The 21,755-nt window shown below is 42.9% G+C and overlaps 1 protein-coding gene across 1 annotated transcript in view; it reads left to right on the top strand.

The window, feature by feature from the left end:
* ITGA8 (integrin subunit alpha 8) overlaps positions 1 to 21,755 on the top strand; it is a 213,250-nt gene that overhangs the window by 59,079 nt on the left and 132,416 nt on the right. The window contains exons 6-7 of the mRNA XM_073581939.1: positions 4,005 to 4,050; positions 10,442 to 10,567. Coding sequence (XP_073438040.1) covers positions 4,005 to 4,050; positions 10,442 to 10,567 — 172 coding nt within the window. The remainder of the gene's footprint in view (positions 1 to 4,004; positions 4,051 to 10,441; positions 10,568 to 21,755) is intronic.

The following is a 21,755-nucleotide window of genomic DNA, read 5'->3' as shown; positions in this document are numbered from 1 at the left end:
CCGAGCGCATACCGCAAAAAAACGCATGCGCGGTAAAACGCGTACAAACGCATGTGTATGCGCACATAAGCGCATCCCATGCAAAGTATAGGGAAAAAAAACGCATGCGCTATTTAGCGCTAAATTACCGCGAAAAAAAACGCAAATGTGAAACCAGCCTTACTGGAAGACGCAGACAAACACATGAAGTCCTGGAAACCACTGACAGGTATCAAGGTTACTGGAAGCAGCAGAAAAGTAATTCATGGACGGGAAACCACAGACAGCCAGGAGACGTCCTGATGACTGTGGACAGGAAGTGTGCACAGACAACTAGAAGCGTTACTAGCAAGTCTTAATAGTAAGACACAGGTGTGTGTCCACACATGGAGGCACGCCAGGCAACTCGCAAAGCCTGTCATGAAGCGCAGAAAAATCTAAATGAACCAGGGCAGGTGCATAACTGACCTGAGCTCTCATTTGACCATACAGTAAATTGAGAAAAGAATTGAAATAGACAGTTATAAACTGTCCTTCAGAACAAGCTCACTGATGGATTCTCAGTTAATTCATTCTGAAGTCAACAATGTCCAAAAATTACAGTGTCTTGTGAAAGTATTCACCCCCATCCCTCGACATTTTTTGTGTTTTTATACATCACAACCTGGAATTTTACTGTTTTTTGAGGGTTTGTATCAGTTCATTTAAATAATATGCCTAAAACTGTAAACATTTGGTTTTCTTTTATTGTGAAGCAAACAACAAATAGGACAAAATAACTGAAAACTTCAGTGTGTTTAACTATTCACCCACTAAAGTCAGTACTTTATAGAACCTCGTTTTGCAGCAATTGCAGCTCCAAGTCGCTTTGGATAAGTCTCTATGAGGTTTCGACATCTGGCCACTGCGATTTTTACCCATTCCTCAACCCAAAACTGCTCCAGCTCCTTCACGTTAGATGGTTCCCTCTGGTGAGCAGCAATCTTAGGGTCTGACCACAGATTCTCAATTGGATTATGGTCTGATGTGGGCTTTGATTCGGGCACTCCAAAACATTTACACGTTTCCCCTTAAACCACTTGAGTGTTGCTTTAGCAGTATGCTAGTTGAAGTTGAACCTCTATCCCGGTCACAAATCACTGACAGACTGAAACAGCTTTTGCTCAAGAATATCTCTGTATTTCGCACCATCCATCTTTACCTTGACTGTGACAATTTTCACAGTCCCTGCTGCCGAAAAAACATCCCCACAGCATGATGCTGCCACCACCATGTTTCACTATGGGGATGGTGTTCTTGTTTGAAGATCTGTGCAGGTTTGGCACCAGACATAGCATTTACCTTGGTGGCTAAAAAGTTAAATTTAGGTCTCATCTGACCACAACACCTTCCTCCATATATTTGGGGAGTCCCCAACATGTCTTTTGACAAACTCAAAACGAGCCTTACAATTTTTGTGTGTAAGTAAAGGCTTTTTTTCTGCCCACTCTTCCATAATACTTTTGCAATCCACTGCATTTTTTTTTTCGCCCCAAATACTTGCATTAGAGTAAAAAAAGAAAAAGGCTCAATTGTGTTCATATATTTTAAGAGTCAGCAAGCTACATAATCTCTGCGTATATTAGTGAAAAAGGACACCATAGCTGCTGGGTTATGGGAGTTGGGAAGTTTAGGGAGAGGGGTGTTAAAAAAAGCTGTGTGAGTGGTGATCAGCTGAGCAAACTAAGCCGCTGTTCCAGTATGTGTGTCCTACACTGATGATTACAGGGTAATGGATAAATATTTGGAAACTCCAGATAAATCATGACAATTTTTGGAAAACCTTAAGCTCGCACAGTTGCGGCAGGGAGGATTATCAGGAGGAAGGTTTCTCATACGCCAGCTGCTTGTGACACTGAAGGATCTCGCCTGGGACACGATCCTTCTGGCTCCACTCGGGAAAATATTTAACTGAACATGAGGGACATTACCGCTGCTTATCTGACGCTTATTTACACGACCTGTCAGGCGCTATGTACGGCTTCACATTATTCTTCATCTTGGGCAATATATTGTGGCCTCATTTACGCTCCAATACTGATCCCGGATGACTCCGCTCTGTAATTCTAGAAAAGCTGCTGTTATTGCTTGATCTCAGTGTATTACATGGGATGTTATAAGATCTATGGAAATATTACCCTCTGTTTACAAACGTGGGATTTCTAAGAACAGAAAAGAAAACTAAGGACTTGTTCGCATGGAGCGTTTTTGTTGCTTCTTTTCAGTGTGTTTTTAATTTAGTGCAACAAAAAAATTTTTTTTTTCTCCATTCAATCGAATATATAAAAAATGCATAAAAAATGTGCGTAATGTAACGTTATACTGCAAAAAAACATGAGGGTTTACATGTCCATCAGTCCCATAAATGAGCGCCCTGGTGGACCCCGCGTCTGAGATTAAATCCGTGGAAATAAATGACGCTAATCAGTACTCACTACTACTCAGGGAAAAGAGCTGGAGGAATCTTCAGACTCACTTCATTATTGCATTTACCATCTTATTCTGGCAACTTTTTTTTTTGTTTGTGACATTTTCTTTTTACTATTTGAGCCTTTATTGAAGTCTTTGTGTTCCCCTTTTTTTTTTTTTTTTTTTTTTTTGAGTCTATGGTTCCCAGATGTGTTCGTTTGATTCTTCATTTTTGACTTTAAAAAAAAAAAAGTTGTAAATTTTATTACAAGTGTATTCCAGTGCCATCTCCCCAAAAGTGATTTTATGTATTTCTAAAACTTTCGCGCAAACTCTTCTGCATTTTCGTGGCACATGCAACTTTTTTTTTTTTTTTTGGGGGGGGGCTAAAAATATGCAAAAAATAAAACAAAAATCACTTTTTTATTTTGCTCAAAATTCATGAACTGTGTGCGCCCTATGGATGAAAAAAAATATCAACAAATACCACAAGTCAGAAAAAAAGAAGAAAAGTGACTTAAAAAAAAATGTGGGAAAGAAAGGAAGAGGGGGAAAAAACTGCTAAAGAGTTTGATAATTAGTGATTGGTTCCTCAGTTATTATAACCACACCCAGTAGCAAGGAAAATGGGGTATAAATAGCTTACAACAAAATCATTTTTTATACACCTGATGAAGGCCTACACGGCCGAAACGCGTTGTGTTTTTTTATAACAAAAAATGTTTTAATTGTTTTTTTTTTTAAATTTAGCATTTTACTTAGCCAATAAAATATCATCTAATTTAACATCAGAGATACTCAGTTATTTGGCTTTATAACCTTCTTGCTCCAAATTGGGTCAAAGATCCTCTGAAGGAAGCGCCCTGAAACTTCTTTATTTAAAAAAAAAAATCTCAGATGATGATCCAGGCCCTTCATGTGTCATAGTCTACCATTCCTGATCGATCTATCTGGCTTATCCATCTATCCACAAAGATATAGGTGCCATACTAGCAGAGGCAAAAATATATAGACCATAGGTGCAAGGCTTCCCAGGCAACACCAAACCACGGCGTATGTCCAGAAAGATGAAGAAAGCATGATAATGGGTTAATAAACCACTGAATATTGGATTTTGAGGTGCTGCCTTCATCTTTTTGGACATATCTATCTATTATCTATCTATCTGTTATCTATCTATTATCTATCTATCTGTTATCTATCTATTATCTATCTATCCATCTATCTATTATCTATTATCTATCATCTATTTATCTATCTATTATCTATTATCTACCTATTATCTATCATCTATCTATCTATCTATCTAGCTATCTATTATCTATCATCTATTATCTATCCATATTTCTATTATCTATCTATCTATTATCTATCTATCATCTATCTATTATCCATCTTCTATCTATCTATTAGCTATATATCTATTTGTCTGTCTATTATGTATCTATTAATCTATTATCTATCCATCTCTCCGTCCCCCTGGCACGTTGATGCTTTACCCTATCTCCATTAGTTCGGAGGCTCGGGGCCGCGCTCCTGTGTAACATAATAATAAATGCTGTTTCCCTTCTGTCTAGAATGGAGACCTCGCCGTTGGAGGACCCGGCAGCTTCTATTGGCAAGGTAAGACTTATGTAACCGGATTATCCGCTCCATTGTTGCTCTCAGATTATCAGTATTTCCTCTTGTAAGCAATGTAATTAAATACACTGCATCTGAGCCGAGCTCGTGGGACAGACTCACGGCGCTCCGTATTCAGGACGGTCCCGGTTTTCAGTGTGGTGTAGTCCTTGGCCATGATGTGATCGGGAGCGCTGGCTCTGTAGCCAACTATCCTTTTAGGATGCCATTGCATGTGTTATGGGGTCAGCGAGCAGGAGAGACCCACATATCTGGCAGGATATCATTCTTACTGATGTAGACAAATTCAAGGTTTTATATTTCTGCTGTCCAACTTTACATGTAGGGTTTTTTTTTTAGGAAAATATGTCGATAACTATCCATGCATTAAAGGGAAGACCCATGTGGTTTCTTTCTTACAAAAATAGCACCACGTCTGGCTTTAGGATGTCTGCAATATTGTAGCTCAGCCACGTTCATTTTGATGGAACTGAGCTGCAATACCAGACAAAACCTATGACTAGCCATGGCAGTGTTTTTAAAGAGGCCATCATGTTTTTCCAGTCCTATACAACTCCCTTAAGTGGAAAAAAAAAAGTGAAATCATTGATGTTAAAGTTTGCATTAATATAACAATTTTTTTCTGATGGTACTAGGGGGCCTTTTGTAGTCACTTACCTTAAATATTTAATTTTGTAGCCTGGTGTAAATGCCGCTGTTCTCCAGAATCCGGCGATGTTTTTCTTTTGTTCCCGCCAGTCTCCGTTCCTGAGATATGGCCCACCTTTCCTGGCTATAAATCTCTAGTCTTGTTATCCAAGGGGGTGTGGTCCTCAAGAAGACGCCCATTTGACAGTTCCACAAAATGGTTAATTCTATAAATTGGGCTGTGAATGTCCACTGCCAAAAAAAAAGAAAGTAAAACATGATAGTACATATAAGTAACATAGGGTTCTTAGTAAACATTGTTATTGATAAAAAAAAAAGCATAAAAGTCATCCCACCACAACAAGGTGACCCTATTCGGGATGGTCCTATGCTGCCTTAGAGGAAATGCGGCAGCACATTTTGAGAATAAGGATGGCAAAGTCCTCTGTGAATGTACTGCACATGTGCGACCACCGCTCCCTACACTGTCTGGTGGCACATGCTCCTTACTGCAGCCGTACCCCTACAGAAGTGACTGGAATGGTGGCCGCACATGTGTACTGTATTGGAAGGGGACTCTGGGACTCAAATTTGTGGGATCAGCTGTCGGACCTGCATCCCTGCCGGGGATCCTGGGCAAGGGTGCACCTGAAACTGACTGCTGTAATAGGAGCCGTTCAAAGTATTATACCTACTTTTCTAGGAACATTATTACAATTTAAAAAAAATATGAAAAGTAACTTAATTGACATCATCATACGGTGAACACTTGAAAAAAATGCAGCTCTGCTGTTTATTAGCCATTTTGTCTGCCAAAAATTGGAATAAAAGAGGCAAAAAAATGGAATGTGCCCCAATATGGTACCATTACAAACTACAGCTCAACTGCAAAAATAAAACAGACCCTCCTACAACTCTGTCTACCAAACAGAAAAATGTTAGACTTGTTGGAAGGTGAGAAGGAAAAATCGAAAGTGAAGAGGGTCCCCCTGGGACTCTGACTTCTAGGTGCATGCATAAACCTGGAGCCGACCCTCGCTTGACCCTCCACTTATTCTGTGGATAGATGATCAGTGTTGCTTTTGAGAAATCCCTTAAAGAAGCATTCCTCCCATCAAAGTTTTTATCCTCTTCATAGTTAAAAACGCCCAGGGTGGGGTGACAGGTTCCCTTTAAAAAGATTCAGCTAGTCAGTTTTTAATCATGTGATGTCATAGACCTAATACAAAAAGAGAAGAATTATCTGGGTAGAAAGGCAAAATGAGCAATTGTAAGTACAAAGTGCTGTATAATATGATGACTGCAATATATTAAGAGGATAAAACTTTTATGGGAGGAGGAGGAGGAGGGCTTCTTTAAAGTCACATATTTGTATGAACAGATACACATTTCCATTAGTAACACATCTAATTCTGCTTTTGCTTTGGATGTGCAAAAAGGAGAAAACGTGATGGAATCTTGTAATGATAACTTGGCACCGTGTATAAGGTCTCTGCAGTTTGTGTATGGGATATGATAATTATGTGGTGCGAGGTGACTGCAGACCGTAGAATGTATTTTGGGATCTGGACAGATTCTCCGTTGATCCATTACCAACTTCATGCACTAAAATAAAATCTGCTTTAATTGTGCTCGTCATTAACAATGGGATATTACTTCCACCTGCTGAGAACCATTCTCCAGACTCCTCGTGTTCTCACACTGCATATTCAGCCACATCAATTGCTGATCTGCTTTTTTCCTTTACTTTTCCTTTTCTCTTTTTTTTTTTTTTTTTTTTTTTTACCATTTGCACATTTCCGGTCATAAAGAGGTAACAGATGTGTGGTTAAGAATTGGCTCCATTTGACCAGGTCAGATTTAATAGCTCTTAAATCAGAGGTGTTACTTAAAGCTCTTGGGTTCCTAGGGAAGACTTATACTAGGACCACCCACCCCTATCGTGGACCACTTACAGCACTGATGTCATGTTATGGGGTAGAGGGACCATTGAGCCCCGTCAGGCACTAAAGCCCAGGTGTAACTACAGCGTCTGCATCCCCTATTGGTTCATAACTTTTACCTGGGGGGACCTACACAGCAGAGACCCCCTACACAGCAGAGACCCCCTGCACAACAGCAAAATAGGACTCTTTACTCTTCCTTATCCCATCATGGCGCTAGCCTTTTTGTATTTCTTACAATCCCCTAAAAACTGTGAGCTGTGAAATTCATAAATTTAGTCCCATAACAATATATAATAATTTTTAGATCTATAGCACTAATGTATTCTGCGGCACTTTACATTTTAGAAGGGACTTGTACAAACAAGATAAGACATTACAGAGTAACATATAGTTCAACCCATACAAAGAGGAGTGAGGATCCTGCTCGCGAGCTTGCAATCTATGAGGAAAGAGCGGTAACACCAAAGGAGCCATCGGTATAATAAATAGGGCATTCAAATAAAGCTGCATGGCCTGGTCAGCATCCAGTATCTGTATAATTACAAATACAAAGTGCATGGAAGAGAGAACAGGGGATAGTTAGCTAGATTAGTCAGGTGAGAAGAGAGGCCAGTCTAAAGAAATGTGTTTTAGAGCGCACTTGAAACTGTGAATACTGGGATTGTCTGGAGTAGTGCATTCCAGAAAACTGGTGCAGCATGAAAGAAATCATGGAAATGGGAGTAGGAGATTCGGATTATAGAGGGCGTTAGTTTTAGGTAATTAACGGAACAATGAGGACCGATAGGGTGATAGACGGAGATGAGGCAGGAGATTTAGGGTGATTCTGCACTGTGGAGAGATTTGTGGTTGAGAAAGATAAGTTTATATTGGATTCTGTAGCAGATGGGTAACCAGTGTAATGACTTGCACAGGGAGGAGGCATCGTTGTAGCAGTTGGACAGAACTATGATGCTGGCTGCCACATTCACGATAGATTGGAGAGAGGAGAGTTTAACAAGAGGGGGATCAATTAGTAGAGAGTTGCAATAGTCCAGACGAGAATGAATAAGAGAAATAGGAAGAGTTTTTGCAGAGTCAAAGGTAAGAAAACGTTGAATTCTAGAAATGTTCTTGAGGTGCAGGTGACATACATTCAATATGGTAGACTGTAATTTCAAAGTTGAAGGGAGCCCCCTGACTGGGCCAATGTGGAGCCACGCAGGTGTCACATATGGTATGGCCACACCTGTCTCAATGATATCTGTATTACTAATGAAAGGGTATTCCAATCTTTTAAGGTGATCTCACACCAATACAATATGCCATCACTTTAAGAAAGATAGGGATCTGAAAGGTAGGGATCCTGGGACAATAAGTGAAAACCTATAAAGGATGCCTTCATTTTCACTATTGTTGGGGATGGTTGGTCCCTCATTGATTATAAGGTAGCAGCATTTCTTATTGATGAAGATAACTGCTATGACAACTTTTAAGGCTATGGACACCTTTGACATGGAAAAAAAATGATGGTTATATGTCAGTGGTTACCTATAGTTAATATAATTTCAGTCTGTAATTGTCATTCCCTCATTCATTTTCACCTCCTTCCCAGATATATCGAGTTTGCAGCCTGATCCAAGTTTCAGATTTGCATTTTCTTTTTATAGGGAGTTTTTCTCCCAGTAATATAGGCTGGATGTGAGGTATATATGTATCCAGAGTACTGATGTGTTCACCATCTTATATACCAGCACACCAGCACAGTTTCATTCCTGCAATATTTCTTCTTCATGTACTTTTCTTTTTTTCTACAGCATTTTTCTCTCTGCCCTCCCTGATATCATAAATGCTTTTCTACATTCACACCATGCACATCTGTGTAAAATCCCTGACCTGTTGCTACTTCTAAGGCCAGTATTTGGTCAGTATTTTAAATAAGTATTTGTAAGCCAAAATCAGGAGTGGAACAATCAGAGGAAAAGTATAATAATAAAAAACATGTCACCACTTCTGGATTTAGCTTACAAATACTGATGTAAAATACTGACCGAATACTGAACGTGGGAACGTGGCCTAATACTGAGAGAAGTGAGTGAGAATGCAGAGAGAGCTGTCAGAACCATAAGCAGGAGTTCTAATGGATTTGTAACGTTTTTGCAAAGAACTGAGCTAGATAACAGACTTTCTACGGCAGCAAAATTATTAAAAAGTTGCTTAACTGCGCATTTAGGAAAAAAATGAGCAGTAAAAAAAAAAGTGTACATGTATAAAAAAATAGTGTAGGTTGCAAGTCATATAATGTACATATATATTGTTGTTCCTCATGTATACACACAGGACAGCTTATCCAGGTACTGCTATTACCAGGGGGAATTGGAATTATATGTTCTCTTTCCACAAAGGGAAAATTATATATTTCTGATTTGGAGTCAAAAAACATGGCCGTCTACCATCTGTTTGATGTAAATCATTAGCAAGAAGCTTATATGGTTGATTTGCTGTCACGCTTGGGTCAGGAGAGCCGCCAGCCAGTCCAAGCATTCCGATGCGATCCTCGTCTGTGTTATACGACCTAAGAGGTGCACTAATATCATATTAATCAGACAGTGATGTATTCATGCTCGTTGGGGCAATACCACTTGATCCAGAAATCCTTTTTTATCATTAGGGCAATCCATCCTACAGCATGACATCATCATATACTAGTACATCTGAGGATGTCCTGATGGTCAGATAGCAAGCCCATAAATATGGAATTTACATCGGGGTTACAAGATAATTCCACAATTAAACCTAAATAAAACTGATTTATTAAAAGTTTCTACATTTGTAGTATTTGGTGTCCATTTACCTTAAAGGGAATCTGTCAGCAGTTTTTAGCTTCTGAATCTAAGTGCAGCGTAATGAAGGGGAAGATAATCTGATTCCATGGATATGTCACTTACTAGGCTGTGTGCTGTAGTTTAATTACAATCAGTGTTTTATCTGCAGCAGATGATCACTATAGGACCAGGTGTCACATGCAGGCCAGTCAGGCTAATCTGTGTAACCCCACCCTCACCACTGATTGGTAGCTTGCTGACAGTGTACACAGCAAGCTGCCAATCAGGGGTGTGGGTGGGGATATACAGGGCCCAGCGTTCTGAGCACTGCTATATCTACAGCAGAGGAAATAGCGATTTTATCAAAATTGCAGCAAGCAGTCCAGTAAGGGATACATCTCTGTCTGCCCTACATTGTGTTGCTCTCAGAGCAAAAACCTGCTGACATATTCTCTTTTAAAGAGTATCTGCTCTTCTGATTTTTCAGAATAAAATGTCTCTATTTAGCACATGTTCAGAAGCAGCAGTAGCATAAAGGACATTATAAAACAGCACTGAGCAGTGTAACTGTGAGTCCAACACAGAGCTGAGATAAAACACCTACTAGAAACACAACTGAAATATTTCACCTGCGTCCCTACAATCAATGACTATACACTGTAGAACAAAGATAGCCAAGTAAATCAAAGCAGCAGGTGGCAACTAAGTGTGACTGCAGACTTAAAAGTCCATGCATGCCAACGAGGTCTCAGCCTGTCTTGTCTTGAGCAAGTAGGATTTTGGTTGTTTTTTTTAGAGTGGATGATGAGATCAGGAGGGGGGAGAAGTGGCTTATAAGTGGAGAAAGAAAAATATTTATCTTATAAAATATATTACAAATGTCTTATAGTCACTTGTACTATTAATTTATGCAAAGTTTGTTGAAATAACAATTTTAAATTAATAGAACTATCATTTATATTAAATGTTTCATGAAATAATTGTATTTGTATTCAGGGCAGGTCTTCAGTGCCAACGTCGTGGAAATATTTAAAGGCTATTCCTTCCGGAGCATTATCAGAAACCTTGCTGGAGAGAAAAAGACCAAAGTGGGTGACTCTGCCTACGACTATAGCTACAGAGGTAAGTAAGAGATCCCTCAGCAGATGCATGAAATGATGGCCAACATCTCCTAACTTAGCCGACATTATCACAATGTTCTTCTATTTTCCTCTTGTGCCACCACGAATTATAATAGTCCAGCGTCTGTCCACCATGTTGGCTTTATAAATTACTCCCGCAGCAGCTTTGGTATCTACATATCACTGGATACTTTACAAGGACATCACAAAGGTGAAGTGTTGTCAGAGTCTAACTGTAATGATATAGATGAAAATTAGGAGCAGGATTGTAAAGAGACAAAGATTTAGAGATAAGACACTGGAAAGGCGACACACTGTGCCTGGTGCAGCAGCGTGCATGTCACATGCAAGGTGCAGACTTCAGCCCTATGGGCTGAAAGAAGGAGCAGAGCGACTGCAGTAACACACAGAAATGTGCTTACCGTACAATCAAACTTATTAGAATTCCCGAGGATTTGATATTTTGAGCCGCTAGTGTGATCACGTGGGAGTATCTTTCGGCTGAGACATGCAAAATGAACTGAATCGCCAATTAGTTTTCAAAGCGTGAAGTAAATCTTACAGAAAGGGAATGATCAAAATGAACAAAATCTGTCAGTAGGATCCACCCTCCTAAGCTGTCTTTATGGACATTTAAGTCTTAGAAAGTTGAATAAAATGATACCTTGATATCATTTTATCCATATTTTCTTAATATGTAAATGAGCTGTTAAGATCTATGGGCCGGACATAGATCTCCCCGAGAATCTGCCTCCAGACCTTATTGTAAATGAAAAGGGGAGTTACCAGTGTGAGACATGTAGATCAGGAGAGCAGACTGTCAGTCATTACATGTCTCACACTGGTAACGCCACATCCGGCCACTGATTTTCCCCTCTATGGGAAATGTAGGACTGCCTGCCGGCCGTTTAAAAGAATTAGTGATCCCCTAATACATGGAGGTGATGGGGTCACATGAGCATCCATGAACCCCCTTTATAATGTTCATATGACCTAAAAAGCTGATGGACAGGGGATATCCCTGTGACACATCCCCTTTTATGATTTATGGAGAACCTGAAAAAAAAAAATACAGACGCTCCACTTTTTATTGCTATCGGCAGTCCTGAGCCATCACTTCATGAGCAAGTGGACTTTTCTATGGGAATTTACATTGAAAACATGTTAAATCCAAGACAGTAAAATCCTAGAATTTATAAGGATTTATAGAAGTGATCCCAGCGGTTATGGCTCGGTGGTGTATAAACAGGATGTCGTCCATTTAGGTCTTCTTCCCTTCTATAAAGTGTCTCGTTCTGATCTCTACATTGTGGTTTATTTATATACGTGGAGATAGTTTTATTTTCTCAGATAATCTCTCGCAGAGACAAAACCTAATGTTTATTAACATTGAAAATATACAAACCATTGTGACATTTATAGAGAGGAAATTAATTCCTTTACCTCCCGGGGAGGACACAGATCATTTGCCTTGTAGGCAATGGCAGAAATTAGGATTTCTGTTAAATCACTTCGAAGAAATAAGGAAAAGAAATAACTTTTCTAATTGACTGTGTTGCAGATGTCCTGAATTTTTTTTAATTTAAAATGTGAGTAATGCTATTGTCGGAGTTATATATATATATATATATTGTGGCAGGGTTAAGGGTCGTGTAATCGATGGGAGATATGTGCCTCATAAATGGCTTGTCTCTATAATGTAAGGCAGAAGTAAAGCATACCAGATATTATTATTGTTGTTGTTTGAAGGACCTGTGGTGAGGTCACAGTCAGGTGACCAGTCAGCTGCTGAGTTCGTGGGTGTGGCTACAGCCTTATAATGTGGCCTGCTCCTGAACCAGGGAGTTGTGTGTGGGGAGGACTAAGCCTCCCATGTGTGCTGAGACTCCTGCTCTGAGTCTACAACTACGGACATTTTGTGTTATTTTGCCTGAGCTAAAAGGCTATTTGTTTGGTGTTACGTTGCCTTGTGCGTTTATGCTGTGAATAAACCGCAAGCACTGTTGAAGAACCTGTCTCATATTTGTCTCCCGCTGCACCTAAGCGAGCCACATCCCCACAATTGGTGGAGAATGCGGGCAGCGGTCCCAGCAGAGACTTGAGACAGTTGCTGCATGTCCTGGGTGAAGTTTGCAGCGGGGCAACAAGTACTGCCGGGAATCATGGAGGACCTCATGAAACACCTGGTCCAGTCCCAGGCACTGCAGCAGGAAACCAACAAGCTGTTGTTACAGCAGATCCAGCAAGGCCAGCAGGAGTAGCGGCAGCAGTTCCAGCAGAGCCAGCAAGAACAACGGCAGCAGATGCAGCTTCTGGCAACCGCCATCCAGGAGGGCAGGACGAGCGCCCCAACCCCAGGTCGGGCTGATGCCACCGACGTCGAGAAGGCGGTAAGACGCGCATTACAGAAAATGACCCCTGAGGATGATGTTGAGGCCTTCCTGACGGTGTTTGAAAGGGTGGCTGAGAGGGAAAAACTTCAGCCAGAGCGGTGGGCGGAGGTACTGGCCCCATACCTAACGGGGGAGCCCCAGAAGGCGTACTTTGACCTGACGGTACAAGATGCCAGAGAGTATCCCAAATTAAAAGCGGAAATTCTCGCCCGCTTGGGGGTAACAATGACTACCAGGGCACAGAGAGTGCATCGTTGGGCCTATCACCGGGACAAACCCCCGCGCTCCCAAATGTTTGACCTGTTGCACCTGGTCCAGAAATGGCTGCAGCCAGAATTGGCTTCCCCGGCACAGATGGTAGAGCGAGTTGTGATGGATCGGTTTGTGCATTCTCTGCCGAGACCTCTACAGACTTGGGTTGCCCAGGGTGATCCCCAAAATGCTGATGAACTGGTTGGGCTAGTTGAGAGATACCAGGGGATGGAAGGTTCCCTGGGGAAGCAGCCCATTCCGTATTGGGGGTCCCAGCAGGGGGCGGAGTCACAAAAAGGCATGGTGCGTCCAAGGTCAAAAGGGGTGGGGGAGGCGGTGCCCAAGGTCCTCTCGGGTGTTATTTGCTGGAAATGTCATGAGCCAGGACATATAGCGGCCCATTGTCCCCAGACCACCGAGCAGATGGACTGCAGCATGGGACGCCGTAGTTCATACTACGCATATCCAGCTTGCAGTGTGAACTCGCTACCTAACAAGGGGCCACAAGCGTGTCCCGTGAAGGTGAACGGTCGAGCAGCAATGGCGCTTCTGGACTCCGGGAGCTTGGTGACCCTTGTGAGGGCCAGTTTTCCACTAAACATACTCCCGGGTAAAAAGATTGGTGTTCGGTGCATACATGGCGATGCAAAGGACTACCCTATGGCTAGGGTTTAGACTGAAACGGCACATGGCACCGAGTCGCATGAAGTTGGTGTTGTTCGAGACTTGTTGCATCCCATAATTATTGGCCGGGATTTCTGTCTGTTTTGGGATCTGTGGGGGAGGGGTTCTGAGTGTGCTAGCAAGAGCAGGGAACCAATCCAACCCACTGAGGTATCGCCACCACCAGAGGCAGACGACTTTCCTTTATGTGTCCTTGTTGGGGATGAAGAGGAAGGGTCCCCTGTACCTGACATCCTGGAGTTAGGGGTGGCCGGGGAGAATTTTGGGACTGCCCAACATAGGGACCCCACACTAAGGGAAGCCTTTAACAATGTCACCGTCATTAATGGGGTTGCACAAGAGCCAGGAGCAGACACAAGGTTTCCCCATTTTATGTTGAGTGGGGAATTGTTGTACCGGGTCACGAAAATAAGGGAGGAGGTGGCAGAGCAGTTAATAGTACCAGGCCCCTATGGACGAAAAGTGTTGGACATGGCCCATTCACACATCTTGGGGGGACACCTGGGGGTGGAAAAAACCCAGGAACGGGTTGTACAGAGGTTCTATTGGCCTGGGTGTCACCGGGAAATAGTAAACTATTGCAGGTCCTGCCCGACATGTCAGTTAACTGCCCCCACATCTCATTTTCGGAACCCTCTTGTGCCACTGCCCATTATTGAGGTGCCATTTGAGAGAATTGCCATGGACTTGGTCGGTCCCTTAGTTAAATCAGCTCGGGGGCATCAGTATATATTAGTCATCCTGGACTATGCCACACGCTATCCTGAGGCCATTCCCCTGAGAAACTCCTCCGCGAAGAGTATAGCCCGTGAGCTGGTCCATGTGTTTTCCCGGACGGGTTTGCCGAAGGAGATCCTGACCGACCAGGGGACACCTTTTATGAGCAAAGTGATGAGAGAATTGTGCAGAGTCTTGCAAATTTCCCAGTTAAGGACTTCAGTGTACCATCCGCAGTCAGATGGCCTTGTTGAGAGGTTTAACAAGACACTGAAGAGCATGCTGAGAAAAGTCATAGAGGAAGATGGTAGAGACTGGGATTGTCTCCTACCGTATTTACTGTTTTCTATCCGTGAAGTTCCCCAGGCCTCCACGGGGTTCTCCCCCTTCGAGCTTCTGTACGGCCGGCATCCACGAGGTCTCCTAGATATAGCCAAGGAAACCTGGGAAGCCGAAGTCACGCCCCACAGAAGCGTCATTGAGCATGTGGCACTGATGCAGCAGAGGGTTGCGAAGGTGATGCCCATTGTTAAAGAACATCTCCGCCAGGCACAAGAGGCTCAGGCCAGGGTCTACAACCGGTCAGCCAGAGCGAGGCAGTTCAATCCGGGAGACCGAGTTCTCGTGCTAATCCCGACGGTGGAAAGTAAGTTCTTGGCCAAGTGGCAAGGGCCATATGAGGTGGTGGAGAAGCTGGGAGACGTAAACTACAAGATCCACCAACCCGGAAGACGGAAGCCATACCAGGTTTACCATATTAACCTTATCAAGCCATGGCAAGATAGAGAGCCAGGGGTAACTCCGTGCTTGCTGGGCAACCTAGAAGGGGAGGTTGGAGCCGTTACCATAGCGGAGACTCTGTCGAAGGCCCAGAAACAGCAGTGCCGGGAGTTACTCCAGAAAAACCGCGACCTCTTCTCAGAGTTGCCGGGGAGCACGAAGGTGGTGGAGCACGAAATTCTGACCGAGCCACATGTGCGGGTGAACGTGAAACCCTATCGTATTCCTGAGGCCCGGCGAGAGGTAATCTCCAAGGAGGTGCAGCGTATGTTGAAGCTCCGGGTCATTGAGGAATCCAAGAGCGGCTGGTCAAGCCCGATTGTCCTGGTCCCAAAACCTGATGGTGAATGGAGGTTCTGCAACGATTACCGAAAGCTGAATGAGGTCTCCAAGTTCGACGCTTATCCCATGCCACGCGTTGATGAGCTCATCGAGAGACTTGGACCGGCCAGATACATAACCACTTTGGATCTGACAAAGGGATATTGGCAGATTCCCATGGCACAGGAAGCCAAGGAGAAGACGGCATTCTCCACACCAGACGGGTGCTTCCAGTATGTCTGGATGCCGTTTGGCCTACAGGGAGCTCCAGCAACCTTCCAGAGGGCGATGGATAGAATCCTTGCGCCTCATAAGCTATATGCTGCCGCATATCTAGATGATATCGTCATCTTTACCCCGGACTGGGAGACTCACCTGGAGAAGGTCCAAGCAGTGTTTGATGCTCTAAGAGAGGCGGGGTTTACAATAAACCCGAAGAAGTGTGCCTTGGGGAGAGAAGAAGCCAAGTACCTCGGATATGTAGTGGGGCGTGGCGAGATCAAACCCCAAATCAATAAAGTGGAAGCAATTCAGACATGGCCGAGACCTGTGTCAAAGAAGCAAGTTAAAGCTTTCCTGGGGATTGTGGGATATTACAGGAGGTTCATCCCAAACTTCGCCACAATGGCTGCACCTCTAACTGATCTGCTTAAGGGGACGAAGTCAGTGATGGTCAGCTGGTCCGAAGAAGCAGAGTCAGCCTTCCAAGAAATGAAGGGAGCTCTTTGCAAGCAACCCGTTTTGGTGGCCCCAGACTTTAAACGTGAATTTGTCCTCCAGACAGATGCCTCAGATGTCGGGATAGGAGCAGTCCTCTCCCAAGAGATACGTGGGGAGGAGCATCCTGTTCTCTACTTGAGTAGGAAGTTGACTCCTTGTGAGAGAAATTACTCAGTTGTAGAGAAGGAGTGTTTGGCCATAAAATGGGCAGTGGACACATTACGGTACTACCTGGTGGGACGGAAGTTTAGATTAATATCCGACCATGCCCCACTCAGGTGGATGAGGGAAACAAAGGGCAAGAATGTTAGGGTCACCCGCTGGTTCTTAGCCCTACAAGACTTCAGCTTCCATGTAGAGCATAGGGCCGGGAAGCTACATGGGAATGCCGATGCCCTCTCCAGAATCCCTTGCCTGGTAGGTGAAAGTGCCAAGCCCCACGGCTTTAGGCAGAGGGGGGAGGTATGTGGCAGGGCTAAGGGTCGTGTAATTGATGGGAGATATGTGCCTCATAAATGGCTTGTCTCTATAATGTAAGGCATAAGTAAAGCGTACCAGATATTATTATTGTGGTTGTTTGAAGGACCTGTGGTGAGGTCACAGTCAGGTGACCAGTCAGCTGCTGAGTTTGTGGGTGTGGCTACAGCCTTATAATGTGGCCTGCTCCTGAACCAGGGAGTTGTGTGTGGGGAGGACTAAGCCTCCCATGTGTGCTGAGACTCCTGCTCTGAGTCTACAACTACGGACATTTTGTGTTATTTTGCCTGAGCTAAAAGGCTATTTGTTTGGTGTTACGTTGCCTTGTGCGTTTATGCCGTGAATAAACCGCAAGCACTGTTGAAGAACCTGTCTCATATTTGTCTCCCGCTGCACCTAAGCGAGCCACATCCCCACAATATATATATATATACACTCACTGGCCACTTTATTAGGTACACCTGTCCAACTGTGTGTTAAGACTTAATTTCTAATCAGCCAATCACATGGCGGCAACTCAGTGCATTTAGGCATGTAGACATGGTCAAGACAATCTCCTGCAGTTCAAACCGAGCATCAGTATGGGGAAGAAAGGTGATTTGAGTGCCTTTGAACGTGGCATGATTGTTGGTGCCAGAAGGGCTGGTCTGAGTATTTCAGAAACTGCTGATCTACTGGGATTTTCACGCACAACCATCTCTAGGGTTTACAGAGAATGGTCCGAAAAAGAAAAAAAATCCAGTGAGCGGCAGTTCTGTGGCCGGAAATGCCATGTTGATGCCAGAGGTCAGAGGAGAATGGGCAGACTGGTTCGAGCTGATAGAAAGGCAACAGTGACTCAAATTGCCACCCGTTACAACCAAGGTAGGCAGAAGAGCATCTCTGAACGCACAGTGCGTCGAACTTTGAGGCAGATGGGCTACAGCAGCAGAAGACCACACTGGGTACCACTCCTCTCAGCTAAGAACAGGAAACTGAGGCTACAATTTGCACAAGCTCATCGAAATTGGACAGTAGAAGATTGGAAAAACGTTGCCTGGTCTGATGAGTCTCGATTTCTGCTGCGACATTCGGATGGTAGGGTCAGAATTTGGCGTAAACAACATGAAAGCATGGATCCATCCTGCCTTGTATCAACGGTTCAGGCTGGTGGTGGTGGTGTCATGGTGTGGGGAATTTTTTCTGGGCACTCTTTGGGCCCCTTGGTACCAATTGAGCATCGTTGCAACGCCACAGCCTACCTGAGTATTGTTGCTGACCATGTCCATCCCTTTATGACCACAATGTACCCAACATCTGATGGCTACTTTCAGCAGGATAATGCGCCATGTCATAAAGCTCGAATCATCTCAGATTGGTTTCTTGAACATGACAATGAGTTTACTGTACTCAAATGGCCTCCTCAGTCACCAGATCTCAATCCAATAGAGCATCTTTGGGATGTGGTGGAACGGGAGATTCGCATCAGGGATGTGCAGCCGACAAATCTGCGCCAACTGTGTGATGCCATCATGTCAATATGGTCCAAAATCTCTGAGGAATGCTTCCAGCACCTTGTTGAATCTCTGCCACGAAGAATTGAGGCAGTTCTGAAGGCAAAAGGGGGTCCAACCCGTTACTAGCATGGTGTACCTAATAAAGTGGCCAGTGAGTGTATATGTGTATATATATATATATATATATATATATATATATCTGCATTTGATACTTGGCCGGTGGCACGCACCATTTGTGGCCGCAGTAGGAGATGATGTGATGGAGCTCTGATTGAAGCTCAGGGGGTCCAGTCTTGATCCAGTTTCTACTGTCAATGGCCAATGAAGAAAAAATTGCAATTAGGACCCTAGTACCATGTTGCAAGCTTTAGACGGTGCTGCGTATATTACAGTTCTGATACCGCCAAAGCAGGGAAGCTAACATATACAGTAACACTGCTGATTTGAGATTCCGGAGGAGTCAACACTGTCATTGACCATATGGTCATCTCTGAAGCTAAAGCTATACTGGTTAAGTGACTTTGGTCTCATCCGAGGAGTGTTATGTTAAGCTCACTTTGGTTGAAAAGTAAAACCATTCCTGAAATTATCCAAAAAGAAAAAAGAAGCTATGCTTAAAAAGTAATAATCTTTATTGGGACACGATTAAAACATGAATATAAAATTCACAATAATTGTAAAAGTGAGGGCACTACAAAAGATTACCACATCAAGGGTAATAAGCACAGAAAAGTACAAAAATGTGTGCAAAAATTGCTGGAAACAATGCTAAGGAACAAATGTAAGTGCATAAAAAAGGGGGTATATATTTAAATAAATACCAGTGTATTCCTTAATCGGTATAAAGCAAGAGCACAAATGTGCATATAAGATAATTAAGGCATAATGCAATTAACATACAGATAATGAAATCCCCTTAAACATTGCACAGAAGTGTGGTATTGTAAACAAATCACTCAGCATAAACAGATGTGAATGAATAGGGAGCTACATGGCTAGTATGCGCTAGTGCAAGATAAGGCAGCAGCAAATCCCTAAAAAACATATCCCAGCAAAAAATGAATAAAGATGGTCAGTGCATATTACCTCAAGATGCGGGTGGAAGGACCCCGACGCGCGTTTCGCGGCAGCTTTATCGAGGGGCGCCTCCTGAAATTAGCCTGCTAAGTCACTACATCATCTCCATCCCAATTTATTCTGGATCCCCAGAGCCTTAAACCTGGACTTATTTCTTCTTCTACATCCCATGTTGCTCTTCCTCCTGTGGATTGAGACACACTGATGCTGAAAAGTGTATGAATCTCCCCCCTTCCACAGAATAGCATGTGAGTGCTTTCTTCCCTATCTACAGCCTGTGTGATCCTAATAACTAGGATGCTTTCCTCCCTTTTCACAGTCTGATGTACCATTTACAACATTTGGGACAAACACGCATAGATAGGGCATGTTCCAATTTTTTTTTTTTTACCTTCGGAAAGGGCCAGCTCTGCGATGAAACGCGTTGGTGTGAATAAAAAAACCTGGCTTACACTCTTCAGATCTCATCCTTTTCATGAGCGCGGCCCACACATCGTGATAATCTCCGCTATTGCCTGTCTTTACAGGTAGTCATACACCAAAGACAACTATTCATCCTGACCTCACACACATGATCGTACATATATACTGAATAGGGAGAGAGGACAACTATGTATCTCCCACAAGAACCACAGGATCAGGCAGAATGATATTTCCTAACAAGAGTCGGATTAGATCTTCATTGGATTTGTTTAGGACCATCTCCTAAACTTGACAGCCTCTTATATGTCTGGAGACCCCCCCAACCGGTCTGTGACTCTCAGTCCTAACACAGACCGGGAAACATGGATATGTGCATTCAGCCTAGTGTGTATGGCCATCTTCACGATTGAAGGTAGAGGGAAAGTAGAGAGAAGCACAGCCAAGAATAGTGTGCTGTCTGATTTACATTGGATTCAGCAGGACAACATGCTAGTTAAAGAAGTTACACAGACTCTACACCAGCAAAATGTTAGGACATTTTCAATTAATACTTTTTATAAATTTGCTTGATTTTTTGCATTTAGGATGCAAATGAACAAGAATAAAAAATTCTAATGCAAGGGTGTCCTTAGTTTTTAACTTGTGGTATAGAGGCCCATTCTGGGAGTTGAGAGTGGAGCAAAGTATATTCTATGTATTTATGACATTTTTTAAGAAAATAAAAATGCTATTGGATAATTATTGCAGTAATCATGTATCATTCCTATAATCAACACCGTAGTTCTTTCCTTTTCATTTTTCAAAGTAATTTTTAAACAGCGTAGTCATATTGGCTTCCGGCGGGACCGCACTGGCAGTCATGTCTCTGCTTATAAACCGGCCATTATATGAACTAAAGGTAGAAATTGGGCAATGTATAATATACTTCGCTCTATTCCATATGGTAACCAAGTCTAGAAATCCGTATGTTCCACGTCTGGTGCTACGTAAGGCACGAACATTGGATTCTCGACGATGGGCCTGATGGTTTCGGATGTGTTTACATGATCTTGGCTTGTAATCAGAATTTGTGGTTCACATTGACTGTTTGCCGGTTCCGGTTGACAAGGAAATTTCTCCGGGGGTAATTGTCTCCCCATATGTACATAGATGATACACTACCTACTGTTTACCCCCAGGCTTTCTCATTTGTTAGAGCATAATGTGAGGCCTGTTGTGATGTGGCCATTTATAATGTACTGTAATAGAACTAATTGCAACCATCCACTTTTCCATAATGAGAAGATTATGCCTGCACCGTAATCTTCCTGTACAGTGTCAGCTCGTGTTATATAATCTGTAAAAGTACTAAAATCGACATTTTTCATGGAATGCCGCGTTTCATGGATATATCAGCCATTTTTCTTTCATATCTCTACCCAGTGACGTAACTAGAGTACGATGGGCCCTAGTGCAAAATTTGGACATGGGCCCCCACCTACATGTGGGTCAGATGTATGGGACCTTGTAGCATTATAGAATCTAACTCCATCAATCTCCTGGATCCCAAGTATTGGCCTCAAAAAGCAAATGCAAAAGAGTAACACTAAAAAGGATCAAGCATTTCTGGAAAGGGCTAAAGATCTTCATTTAATCAAAATTAAAAGAACATGTTAAATCTTATGTAAATTGTTAAATGCAATAAAACAAGGGGGGTACAGAAGAACAAGAACAGAAAAGATGGGTACACCGGGATATACCGATAATGTTACTATATAATCTAAATTGCATAATCGGCTGAAGCTTTTATATATATGTGGAGTACATAGTACCAAAAAGTATCAGAACATAACTATATATGTATGCCATG

This window comes from Dendrobates tinctorius, unplaced genomic scaffold (assembly GCF_039654945.1).
Source record: "Dendrobates tinctorius isolate UK_male_01 unplaced genomic scaffold, ASM3965494v1 ptg000070l, whole genome shotgun sequence".
Taxonomy (NCBI): domain Eukaryota; kingdom Metazoa; phylum Chordata; class Amphibia; order Anura; family Dendrobatidae; genus Dendrobates; species Dendrobates tinctorius.
The sequence above is the reverse complement of the archived record's forward strand: the minus strand, read 5'-3'. Positions and strand labels throughout refer to the sequence as shown.